Below are 13,033 nucleotides of genomic sequence, written 5' to 3'. Positions count from 1 at the left end.
TTGGAGTAAAAAATCTGAAGAGCCCCTAAACTATTGCCTATTGCCGTTGTCTACTCTTAGCTCCTCATCAAAATTTTATTTCTGATTGGCCCTTGAACAATTAAAACTGCACACGTTAAGAACTTGCTGTGACTTTAGGCAAAAATTTGGCTAAACTTAAAAGGCATTTTTGTCTATTCATAATTGAACCTTTGCAATCAGCATCAAAAACCCTCAAAAAAGATAACCCTTCAATTTTTTTTCACAAGATTTGTGAAGAAGAATTTAATGGTGTGCTTAAGAAATTGATGGGTTATCTCTTTTGAGGATTTCCATCCTTTGAATACGGCCAAATTTATGCCTAAAGTCACCGAAAATCCTTAAAGTGTGCAGTTTTAATTGTTCAAGTAGCAATCAGAAACAAAATTTAGATGAGAGGCCAAAAGTAAACAACGATAATAGTTTAGGGGCTCCCCAAGTTTTTTATCTTCTTAATTTTGGAACATTCCAAAATAGAAAAGTACAACAAATCCCAAAATGGATGGAAAGTATGACAATTTAATGAAATGGAGGGAGCGCCTTTTTTATTTCTCCTATTACATGTAGATACACCCCGCTTCCAATTCCACTTGTGTATGTCAATGTATAACTTTTTTATGAGTTTTTTTTAATCAAAATAACACTCTTTCTATAAAATATTCTCAATGTGATTTACTTTCAAATTTTACTTCTATAATGATATTATTGTTGCAACCTAATTGTCATGTAAGATAACAAGAAAAAAAAGTCTTAATTTAGTTTATAGTTTCCAACATGAACTAAAAAATTTATTTTTTTTATTATAGAGGCACAAGAAAATTGCATAAATTTGATAATTCCTTATAATTATTTAAAATAAATTCTACCATTATTGACCTTGCTATTTTTGGGCTCTGCATTTTTTTTAAATGTATCAAACCTATTGCATATATTTTTCAAAAAATAAATTTGAAATATATAAAATTTGCGACAAAAATTGCAATGAAAATTATAAGCAATAACGAGAAAAGTTACAAAAACTTCAAGACTATCATATTTGTTTATACTATCCTTTCTACTCCTTGAAATAAGTTTTTAAAAAAAGTAATCAAGCCAAGATTTTCAAAATTTGAATTGCAAATTGAAAACTACTGCATTATTATATATGTAATTAACAAGCATAAAAGGCGAATAGGATCCTAAACACGAATCTATGTTGTTATAGAGTGGTTCCTTCTAGATATTTTATCAAATACATGGTGTGAGAAATCATTTGTTAAACAATTAATATTCATAATTTTTTGAAGGCCATAAGAATGTCCCAAAAACTGCACAATAGAAAAAATAAGAGAATAATCTTCATTTACCTTAAGATTATTAGTTCGAGAAGAATATTTTTAATCCACTGAAACAATTTCAAGGATGATATTAAAGTTTTAGATACTGTTAATATAAATATTGGATTCTTAGAATTACATTTGACAATGGAAAGATAATGAAAAGACAAAATTGTGCAAAGCTTTGGAGAGAAAATCTAGAAATTTATTAAATAGGAAAGATAAATGGAGCATGCCCTTATTTCCATTCTGGCACATATGCAGCCTATGTAGCAAAAAAAGATTATAAATGTAATAAAATATAAAATTAAGTTACTTTGGGTACATGTTTTGGAAGGAGACTTAGGCCCTGTTTGGAACCCAAGTTTTTTGAGAAGTTTGTTAGCTACTAGCTTTTTAACAACTTTAGTTACAGGAACCCAAAAAAACTTATCAAATTTTTTAACCTTCACACTTCAAAATATCTAATACACGAAAAACTTTCTCTTTTCTTTTTCTTTCTCCACCACCCCTATCCACCACACCTTCATCGCCAGCCACCACCTCCACCGCTGCTTCTGGCGCCGGCCTTCCTTTATTTTTTCCTTTCTCCCTCTCCCTCTCCCCCTCTCCCTTTGACCGATCTGCAACCCCTCTCTTTTCTTTTTTCTTTTTTTCCTCTCTCTCTCCCTCTCTCCCCCTCCCGGGCCACCCTCCCCCTTCCCCTAGTTGCGGATTTGTTTGGATAGTGGGTTATTTTCCCAAATATATTTGTTTATGTCATAATTACAATTGCCAATACAACTTTTTATCTTCTCAATTACCTTTTTATCTCACATACATCACATCACAAAAAGTGTTACAGTAAAAAAATCTCAAATAACTCACTATCCAAACAAACCCTGCGCGATCTGGTCGTGCGATCAGATCGCAGCCAGCCGCTGTACTAGACCGCATCTGCGATCTGGTCACGCGACCACATTGGGCAAAGGGGGAGTGGGAATGGGAGGGGAGTAGGAAAGGGGAGGAGAGGGGGAGATGGAGATGGAGAAGAGGGGGAGAGAAAAAGCAAAAAATAAATAAATAAAAGAAAAAACCATGGCTATTGGTTCTCTGGCTTCGGGAGGGAGAGAGGGAGGGTGAAGGGGAGTAGAGAGGGAGAGGGGAGCAGAGAGGGAAAGGGAGAGGGAGAGGGAGAGGGAGAGGGAGAAGAGGGGAAGAGAAAAAGGAAAAAATTTTGGGACCATGGCTGCTGGTTCTTCAACGCTGGAGACAGAGGTGGCGGGGGAGAGAAAGGGGAGAGGGAAGGAAGAAGAAGAGAGGAAAGAAAAGAAAAAGGAAAGAAAGAAAAAAAAAATTGGACCATCTGCCAGTTCTTCAATGGCAGAGGCAGAGGTGACGGGGGAGGGAAGAGAGAGGGGGAAGGAAGAAAAAGAAGAAGAAGAGAGGAAAGAAAAGAAAAAGGAAAGAAAGAAAAAGAAAAAGAAAGAAAAAAAAAGGAAAAAAAAGTTTTTCATCTTAAAAAATTTTTCCAAAAACTTCTACAGTGTACTACAGTAAAGTTTTAACCAAACTTTCAAAAACTCAGGTTCCAAACGGAGCCTTATTTTGGCAATAAACTCATTTTTTTTTACACTTGTAATTGAGATCCTTGTTTGTTTCCTTTCTAAAATAGAAAGAGTTGTTTTTCATACACTGTTAATGTATAATTTTCTTTCACTAGTGCAAATAACATGAAGCCAAGTTTGAAACTCAAATAGTGTGTATGTGGCATGCAATTATGGTTGCTTGTGCAAAAAATCTCACTATTGTTAGTATTATGTTTGGATTGAAGTTAATTTTATATATTTCATGATCATCATATCTTTCAAACACCTTTTTATTATTTCATATACAGCAAATTGCTATCAAAATTTTTTTATGTTTTTTGTGATCACATTTTTCAAATCTCTTTGTACTTTATATCGATCGACTCACTAGAGTATATTTTTCTAAAAAAAAATTATACAAAAAAATGGCAGTCCAACCGAAGTGATTTCAACACATCTAACTGTAGTAAACGTATGATGCACCTATGAGACCCAAAAACGGTTTGAAATTGTGTGTTTGGAATTTTTACCTCGTATACTCAGAAACGTGGCCATCCAAATAAATGTTACGCCATTTGACGGGGATCACAAAATGGGTTTTTAAGTTTTTCAACGGATGTTGGGGAATTTGACGGGATCTTGCATGGTTTACTGATGCCGATGCAACTGTGATTGTCTATCATCCTCGTAGCAATTTCCCAACTACGACGAAAACTTTGCTGAAAGATTTCAACAGGGTAAATCAGGGAATTCTTATTTCAGTAGTATTTTCCCCAAAATCTTCGCGTGCACAGAAATAAGTAGCACACTAGCCAGCCAATGCCAGGGCTAGTTGCACCAACACCTTCAAATTGAAGAAATATACAAACAGAAAATCCCAGAGCACGTTAAGGTCTTAGGCTACACATGTCAAAGACATTTTAGTTGGAACAGTGAATCATTAGAAGCCTCGCAGCTTTCCATCCACGCTGGATTGTTGCAACACACAAATATTTGCCAAAAGTCTCTTAGGGCAGACTTTTTGGCAAAACAACGACATGCATTACATAGTAGAGGAGGAGGCAATATCTAGATATACATCAATTCTACCAGCTCAATATGGGGGTAACAACTAACAATCCAAAGTCCTAACCCACCTAACCTAACCGCAGGAACATTCTCAGTATCGAATCCTCCTCCTCATGCTCAAACCCATGACAGACATTTGTGCTGCTGTTGTAAACTTCCGCATCAGTGGTTTCATTGCCTGATTGATGATTCCATCCGCTTGAGTTCGGACTGGTGAAACAAGCTTGACACCTTTGGCAGTATTTGCCCAAGTACAAGAATGGAATGACTGGTTCAGGGGACTATAAACCCGTGGAGTAAGCTGAGATCCAGCCTTCCTACTTCCCCGTACAAGCTACAGAATTTTACAGGCAAAAATAGTATACAGTATCAATGATCGCATTGGTCACATCAAGTATACAAAGTTAACCAGTCTATTGCAGAAGGGCTCGTGGACTAGCGGAATGTCTCACCCACCAGGGACCTAATACTGCCAAAACAAGAAACTCCACGTGGGGAGAGGATTCCTTCCTCTACTCAAAGTGAGAGCTGAGTATATTCAACCATGAGAATTGCTTTTCATGATGCAACAATGACAATCTAAATGTTGGACTAATAAAACTAAAGCATTCAACAATAAATTGAAAATATTTCAGTTTTTACTCAGTATTCTTAAAAAAGTTTAAGAAAACCAGTTTGACTATATTAAAAATATGGGCGCACACTACAGGACATCTCAAAAAAAAAAAGATGCAAGATTTAGTCCAATTTTTAGAGATCTTACCTCAGGTAAGCTCCTCGTCAGATTAACAGATTGAATGAGCTTTGCTGCAAAACAACAAAGAAATATCAGAGACATCCTTGTTGCTGATTTGCTTTATTAGTATTTGTATCTGGTTTCATTTTCTCTCTTTTAGTCTTTCTTTATTTCAGGAAAACTACACAACATAAAACATATTTAATCATATAAGGACAAATTACCTTTCTCCAACTTACCCAAATTTGAAAGACAACTTGCTCACCCAACAGCGGGGTATCATCACATTCCAAAGCATAAAAATTTAGCAAAGGGGAAAGATGAAAAACAAAAGAGAAGCAATAACTGAAATTAGTGAAACGCTAAACAATTCCATTGTGAGTGATGAAATGACACAGACTATGAAACAAAACTAAGAACAGGCTTACCTGTTTATGTGCTCCCCAGACCCAAGAAATCCAAATTTCCACAACAAGCAATGAATATCCTTTGCCACTTTATTATTTAGTGAACTCTGCAAAAGATACCCTAGCCTTACTACAAACACAAGCAAAAAAACTAGGCTCATTACAAATTGAATGGCAGCAAGTCAACAATAGCCACCTTTGAGAAGACAACACAACTGTTCACTCAAGGGACACAAAAGAACAGGAAATAGAAAATACTAGAAGCACAATAATAATTAACCCCATCACAATAGAAATGATGATAATCCTATGAAAACACAAAAATAGGTTATTAGCACCATTAACCTTAACAAACATACCCTAGTATTGCTATGACAGTAGTCCTGAATGGCACCACCAGCCGACTCAAAAACTTGAAGCAATGATACTGCAGACAGAAGTGCATCTTCTTGCTCCTGAAAGGCCTAATCTCTTCACGTTTACCATATGCAATCAGTCTGAACTCCTCATAAGTTAATGATCTCAACTTCTTTGCAATGTACAGCCCGAGGATGGGACCTTCAGTTTCATAGCCTGGAACGGGTTCCAGAAGCTTTTCCCTGGCCCCCATCAGCAATGTAGCAATCTGAACAAGATTCCCATCTTCAACACAGTGCTTGGCTACTGATTGAACCTCTCCAGAACTCTGTGCAAGCAACTTCACGACCTCCAGCGGTTTGTGCTGCCAAAAACAAAATAAAAGACAAACTTCAATAGGAAATTTTCGCTCTTCCCTTTCACAGAATCAATTATAAGACTTAAAAGATGAGTGTGGTTAAACCTACCAGATCTGGTAAACAAAGCAAATAAATTAATTTATGGATGGACTTTTTGGGGATCCAATCGGCAAGAAAGTCATGACGGCTGGAATGAGAAGGAAAAAAGCATAATAAAACATTAGAAAAATTCAAAGGTAATAAATTGGTCCAAAGAATTAAAAGAAGGCACCGACTCGCGCAAGAGCCACAACCCTAACATCAAATGGACAATAGCAGCAACAGATGTATGAAATAGATTATGAACATCTTAAACACAGCAGCCGTAAGAAGGCAGATATACTTTTATTGGAAGAACAAGTGTGCATATAAAATACATACATCTATAGAACAAAACGCCAGCCAACATAGATGCATGAAATAAATGCCTAATTGACATCAAATAGCTATATCTGTCAGGGATTACATAAAAACATTTTCTCAAATGCATGGATTCCACTCTCTACAAAAGTTAGATATAATTATTTTTATACTCAAGAACTCCCAAAGTTTTTGCACTTCACCTAAAGCAATGAAATAGTTGGTCAAACACAATGCACAGGCCCAAATGGAGACTTTTGAAACTGCACATTCCACTAACTAGTCCAACTGTGATGATGGTGCTCATTGAAGTTCACAAACCCATCCACCCCCTCTAAGTTCTATATATATTTCCTTTTTTCTATTATAAAGTAATTAAAAGCTACATCTTGTACCACAAAATATATATATCAATGCACAGTTAACTTACTCAATCAAACTTAATAGCTTGAGCTTTTCAATAAGGAAAAATAACGAAAAAATATCATCTAAAATTCCAACTGTTGTAAAAAATGAAACTGGAAAAGAAAGTAAAGCATATATCCATGAAACCTAGCAACAGAGAACTGCATAAATTTATTGAACCTAACAAACTAGCGATTGAGAATATCATGTAGTTAGTGTTACTTAATGCCATAAATTGATGGGCAATAAAAGCATAATGGGCCCGTAAAGGACGAGATCCATATAGAACCAACTTGTGGACTATCGGGTAGTGATTGAAAGTCAAAAAAAGAACCTTATTGCCTCAACTGCCATGTGCAATGGGAGCTTCCCGCTGCTACCAACTACATTTGTCTGTGCTCCTAGTTGGAGAAACAAGTTTACTAGTTCAAATGACAGATTATGAGCAGCAACATGCAATGGGTATTCTCCACTACTCAGTTTGGCATGGAGATCTAATTTTAGTCCAGCCTCTCCTGCAACAAGAGCAGTAGCACAACTCTTTGCTCTGCATTGACAAACCATGGTCAACAAACTCTCCAGTTTAAGAGAAGAGATCCCAGAAACATTCCTTTCTAGCTTCTCTTTGAGCAAACCCACAAGTTCATCTTTGTTGTCATCAGCAATCAAGCTACTTACTTGTCTCAGATAGAACACCTCTTCATCTCTTTCACGATTCTGATTTAGGTGCTCATCATCTAAAGCCTCAAGTTCACCTTTCTTTGCAAAGCCAATTCTTGCTTGTTCCAACTCAGATTTCACTTCACCTTCACAGTTCTGTTCATGCTGCTGTGCAACTAAACCCACATATTGCACTTTTTTCTCAGAGGCACTGATGGTTTCTACTTGTTCCAGATAAGATTTCACTTCACTTTCATGATTCTGTTCCTGCTGCTCTCCAACTAAATCCACAGATTCCACTTTTTTATCAGAGGCATTGATTTTTTTTACTTGTCCCAGATCAGATTTCACTTCAGGCCCCCAATTATGTTCTTGCTGCTCTCCAACTAAATCCACAAATTCATTTTTCTTTTCCAAGGCAGTGACTTTTTCTACTAGTCCCAGATCAGATTTCCCTTCACCTTCATGATTCTCTCCTTGCTTCTCTCCACCTAAACCCCCAAATTCATCTTTCTTTTCAGGGGCAATCACGTGTTGTTTCGGATAAATATTAACTTCTTCACTTTCAACATTCTGCATCAGCTTTCTCATGAAAATGTGCATTAATTAGAAAATGGAATGGAAAAGGAACATGAATGACAAAAAGGCGAAAACAAACAAGTTGCACTAGAACAAATAAACAAATTAAATGCATAGAGGGAATTCTGTGGGGTATATTAGATGTTAGAAGACATAGGAGAAAGTTATCTCAAGTCATGCTATATTCTGGTCACATAGGTACCATTTTATACCAAGAAAATGCATTCCCTAAACCACCACGCACTCAAGGGCATTGCATAGATTTACTTTTCTAAGTATTTAGTCATTTATGTTCTCACCTCCCATCAAAGTGAAAAGTTATGTATACTAGTAATAAAAACTGTCACTCATGCTATCAACTTCCAGACAAAGTCTGTTATCACCTTTTTCTTGTTGGTCCAATGGCCCCTCCCTTGACTTTGTGGCCTCCGCCTTCTTCAAAAATAACAAATTAATAGTGAAAAAAACACACAATAGTTGGTTGAAGGAGGTAGGTTACTCATTAGTGGTTAAAGCGAAGTAATAGAATGTGATATGTAACATAAGCGTGAGGCTATTAACAAATTCAAGCATATGCAAACTGTTTCCTCCAAGTCTGTTAGCATATCTCAATGTTCCAAACTATGCTACTATATTTCAATATTTAGGTTATCATTTACTCGATTAAAGTTGTTCAGATTGGATTAATTCTTCATGCATCGGTCCCCTACTTGTAATGGCCTATATAAGGACCAAGTTCAGATTTTTCAATTAGAAAATTTTCAATTGAGTCAAAGTTGAGTCATGGTTTGGGTACCAAGGCAAAAGTTTCAGTTCAACTTGTTTTAACAGAACACTTAAAAATGAAAAAGTTCTTAAATCAAATGGGGTGCTCATGCTTTACTAGAGTAGTAATGGTAATAACTCCCAAGTTAAGAACCAGATTCACAGTCTTAGCTAGTGCTATGGTTGCTTAAAATAGTGAATGCACAACTCTGGATGTTAATCTCAGCACAATAACCTACACCACTAAGCTCAGCCATGCAACAGGACAAACATGTCCAATGGTTTTCTTAAAGTTGAGTCATGGTTTGGGTACCAAGGCAAAAGTTTCAGTTCAACTTGTTTTAACAGAACACTTAAAAATGAAAAAGTTCTTAAATCAAATGGGGTGCTCATGCTTTACTAGAGTAGTAATGGTAATAACTCCCAAGTTAAGAACCAGGTTCACAGTCTTAGCTAGTGCTATGGTTGCTTAAAATAGTGAATGCACAACTCTGGATGTTAATCTCAGCACAATAACCTACACCACTAAGCTCAGCCATGCAACAGGACAAACATGTCCAATGGTTTTCTTATCTAAAATCTAAGCAGTTTAAGGTATTGTCATCTATATAAATATTTCTGACTTGTGGAACTGATCTTTTTTACTTCTAGACCTGAGAACAAACTTACTTTTGATAAGATTTACCATCATGGTATATGATACACATCCTTAGAGTACAATCTACAGTTGTACATATTTGATTCTCTTTTACTTACAATGGCTTATGGAGAATTCAAGTTACAGAATGGGTGGTTGGTTACTCTATGAAGAAAAGACCTGTAAACTATAGGGTTCTCATGCTAGTGATATAAGACCAGGGGGATCTTGCCTACAATAAAAGGAAGGATCTAGGGCCTAAGAACTATACCCTTCAAGGGTAACCCAATGAAGACGAGGAAAATAGGGAGCTTTGGCAGAAGAGTAAACAAGGTAGAAAACTAAGCAACAATTCTATTATTATATGAGTTTGTCCAAGGAGTGCTAGCAGCACTTGTTCATTTGGGTCCATGTGTTAATTTTTTACAAAACTCAAATTAAATTGAGAAAGTTACAATGAACTTGAGTGTATATGTTTAAATGGTTAGTTGTGGGTATCAAGGCTCACTCAGAAAACCATTACAAGACTTTGGGAGATGAAAATCTAGAAAGTTAGTGAACTTCCAAAACCTGAATTCTACTATGATGAGACCTGATTAATGACATTAAGCAACATATTCACCTCATGATTACAATGCTTATCCTCAAGGAATGCCTAAGTGAAGCTTGAGAGAAATTATGAAAACCTTCAAAGTTAGCTTCCATTGAGCCCTTTCTCAACGGCACCATTTGGCTTTAAAAAAAATTAACAATAACATAAAATAAAAAAAAGAAAGGTTTATCTTTTCAATTTTATTTTGCGAGTTTGTGAGTGTGTATGAGAGACAAACACAGAGTGTCTGTGTTTGTGTGTGTGTGTGTGTGTGAGAGAGAGAGAGAGAGAGAGTAGAATGGCGTTGGAGGAATTAGGTTTTGGTGAAGGTAAGTGGAAAGAAAGCTCAAAAAAATCAACTTGGTATAAGTCAATCAACTTTCACAATCAATATCCAGACTTTGTGATGAGTTATACAGACTTTCCTATTAACCGTGGGAAAGACATACGGGGTGAGCATGATGAATTTTAAAAGCAAAATGCAAGGTGATCACTGGCATACAGCGAGCAGTATAATGGAGTCCAAACAAGAGCCCCCTTAAGGCATCATTTTGAACCCTCATCTAATTCATGGAGTGAAGAGTTATATCCTTTGTCATGATTACGCACGACGGGAATCGCCAACTTTAACATCAACAACAAAAATCAGGCTTGCTTGGTGTCTGTCAGCATCTTGCTTTTGTAACCATATCATCATTTTCTTTAAAACCATCAATTTCAAGCCACCAAACGCGGCAGAAATGAAAAGAATGCAATTCATCTAAGTCTGAACAGCCCAAAAATAAAAAAGAAATGAGAAAAGCTCCAATCTTTCAACCCCAGAAAACACTACATTTCCCATCCTCAGGCATAATTACAAAATTTCCCAAGAAATGCACAAACTTAACACTAAGACACATGAAAACTCAGGCTATGTGATTGGCTAAGGACAAATTTGCAAAGTACCTCTTTTGCTTTCATCCCTGTTACCGACCCTTCGAAGTTGAAGAAATCCTAGTCTCTCTGTGTGTTTCTTGGTGCGTCGGGGAGTGATGAAGACCTTGGTATAAGCTGGGCCTTTCGCTTTTACCTTGGTATAACCTTGGTATAAACTTGGATCCTCGCCCCTTTCAGGTGTCCTGAAAGAATGCTGGTTTTACTTTCAAAAGAAAAAAAAAAGTGTACTGGTATTCAAAATTCTCTAGAATTTCTTAAAAGCCCTCCTTTGGGTCATATGAAATTGTATTTGGGCCTGGGCAGTGTTCATCCAACAAATGGACTTGCGTCTTCATATGTGTCACCGTCTTTACATTAAACCCATCAATTCAGAAGACATATTGCCACTATGTATGTGCACAACTGCACATTAAAAAAAATTATAAAGAAAAGAAAAATTCGTTGGCGATTATTAAAATTTTATTGGGCTTATAAATGAGAGTGATTTTCTTGTTGTGAAAGAAGAGAAAGTTATTATTGGTTTCTGTTAATTAATAGTTTATTAAATAGCAGGAGCGAAAGGGATAGATTGGATAGTTCAAAAGAAAAAATGTAAGTCAAAGAATCTCGCATTCGAACCTCTCACTTACACTAAAAAATAAAAAAAAAATAGTAGAGATGTAGATGTGCAAGATCCTAGGAGGAGCAATTGTTTGAAAAAGCGATAGCAACACTTACCAAAAGTAGAGTAAGAGTTTGGCACATAATAGATGGATATATTAATTGGTGGTAACACTTACTAGAAGTGGAGTGAAAGTTTGGCACATAATAGATTAATATATTAAGCTGAAACTTGAATCTTAAAAGGAAATACTAACAAATACCACACAATTATTTAATATCAAACATTTGCTGACGTTTTACATAGAGAGACGTCGAACAATTATTGAACATCAAACTTTTGCTTACACTTCATATAGGGAAACGTTGGAGAAGGCCTAACAAAGTCAAATCTAAACTCTAGGAAACTAAAATTTGTCGACCGCCATTTTCCCTTTATATAATTTATCCACCCATGTAAGATCCATAATGATAACCTCTTAGAGAGCCAAGGCTTGGAATTTGTCTAAGGGCATATGATTTGTTCACAGAGAGAGACCTTAGATAGCATAGAACAATTTTATTTAATAGTACTATATAGCACAGTTATTAAACCTACCTGGACATCAACCCACCCGGGAAGGTCATCAGTTCAATTGCAGATTTATCGGTTGAACCGCGTGTTATACTATATCACAAAACAATTATTTTTGAGTTATTAAAAATAATATAATAGTTATTGAATTATTGGATGAACTAGTTAGTAGTTGAACTTCCAATTTTGTCATCAGTTGAACCGACAAGTCATTGGCCAGTGAACGAGTTCTTCCTCTATATTAGTCTATTTACTAATCTAACTTGTTTGATCAATTTGATCTATCGAACTTTCGAGCTGGCCAGGCTTGATTACTACGGTATATATAATAATAAATTCAATAAAGGGCCAACTGAGATAAAGCAATTCTTCTCTCAGACCCGCCTGATGTGGTGAAACCTTTTGTTGGCTAAGGATTTGATTGCTATAAAACACCATACGAGGAGCTGTGTGTCAGGATCTTCAAAATAAAAGAGGGTGTCATTTTATGCATGAAGTTGTGCATTTGAGTCAGGAGGATTAACTACCATGAATACTACGTCGTTAGACTTAAGATGAAGGTTATTTCCTTGTTGCAACTAGTTAGGATAATTGCATAAATAGTCCTCTTGTAACAAAAAACAGTTATGGAATTGAATGCAAGAAAATGTTTCTCTCTCTATTATGTTATATTCTTTCTTCTCACTTTCTCATTCTTCTTCTTCTTTCTCTCCCATTCTCTCTGATTTTTGCTTTAACTAGGAAATTATCTCTGAAACCTGACATTTGGTATCAGAGCAATCGATTCTTGGCTGTTAGTGATATCAATCATGGCAGAAAGCACTCAATATTGATCCTTGGAAGACCAACTCAAGAAACAGGAGAATTAACTTCAAGAGCTAGTGGAATCCATGGCCACTTTCCAAGCTTCGTGTCAGGAAGAGTTGCAATAGAAGTTCCATAATGAGATGGAACAAAATAACTTCAAATTGGAGGCAATGGTAGGAAATCTTGACCAGAAGTTCAACAAGATGGAGCAACAGTTCAATACCTTGCTAAAGCTGATGATGAAGGAGAA

General features: G+C 36.1%; 1 protein-coding gene across 21 annotated transcripts; it reads right to left on the bottom strand.

The window, feature by feature from the left end:
• Window positions 1–3,820: 3,820 nt before the first annotated feature.
• On the bottom strand, window positions 3,821–11,046 carry LOC113738163 (uncharacterized). Of its 21 annotated transcripts, none has more exons than XM_072084251.1 (8): window positions 10,812–11,046; window positions 8,256–8,307; window positions 6,968–7,875; window positions 5,938–6,016; window positions 5,473–5,834; window positions 4,946–5,243; window positions 4,734–4,777; window positions 3,821–4,304 (listed from the first exon to the last, which is right to left on the bottom strand). In XM_072084251.1, the coding sequence occupies exons 3-6, from the start codon at window positions 7,870–7,872 to the stop codon at window positions 5,207–5,209; spliced, it is 1,383 nt and encodes a 460-aa protein (XP_071940352.1). In that variant the 5' UTR covers window positions 7,873–7,875; window positions 8,256–8,307; window positions 10,812–11,046; the 3' UTR covers window positions 3,821–4,304; window positions 4,734–4,777; window positions 4,946–5,206. The 21 variants fall into 21 exon arrangements, with proteins under 21 accessions (XP_071940352.1, XP_071940353.1, XP_071940341.1 ...); XM_072084252.1 differs by having other exon boundaries at window positions 8,256–8,304; XM_072084240.1 differs by lacking the exon at window positions 8,256–8,307 and having other exon boundaries at window positions 4,931–5,051; window positions 5,135–5,243.
• Window positions 11,047–13,033: the final 1,987 nt, after the last annotated feature.

This window comes from Coffea arabica, chromosome 3e (genome assembly GCF_036785885.1).
Source record: "Coffea arabica cultivar ET-39 chromosome 3e, Coffea Arabica ET-39 HiFi, whole genome shotgun sequence".
Taxonomy (NCBI): Eukaryota; Viridiplantae; Streptophyta; class Magnoliopsida; order Gentianales; family Rubiaceae; genus Coffea; species Coffea arabica.
Note: the sequence above shows the minus strand (reverse complement) of the source record. Positions and strands in the feature narration are given on the sequence as shown.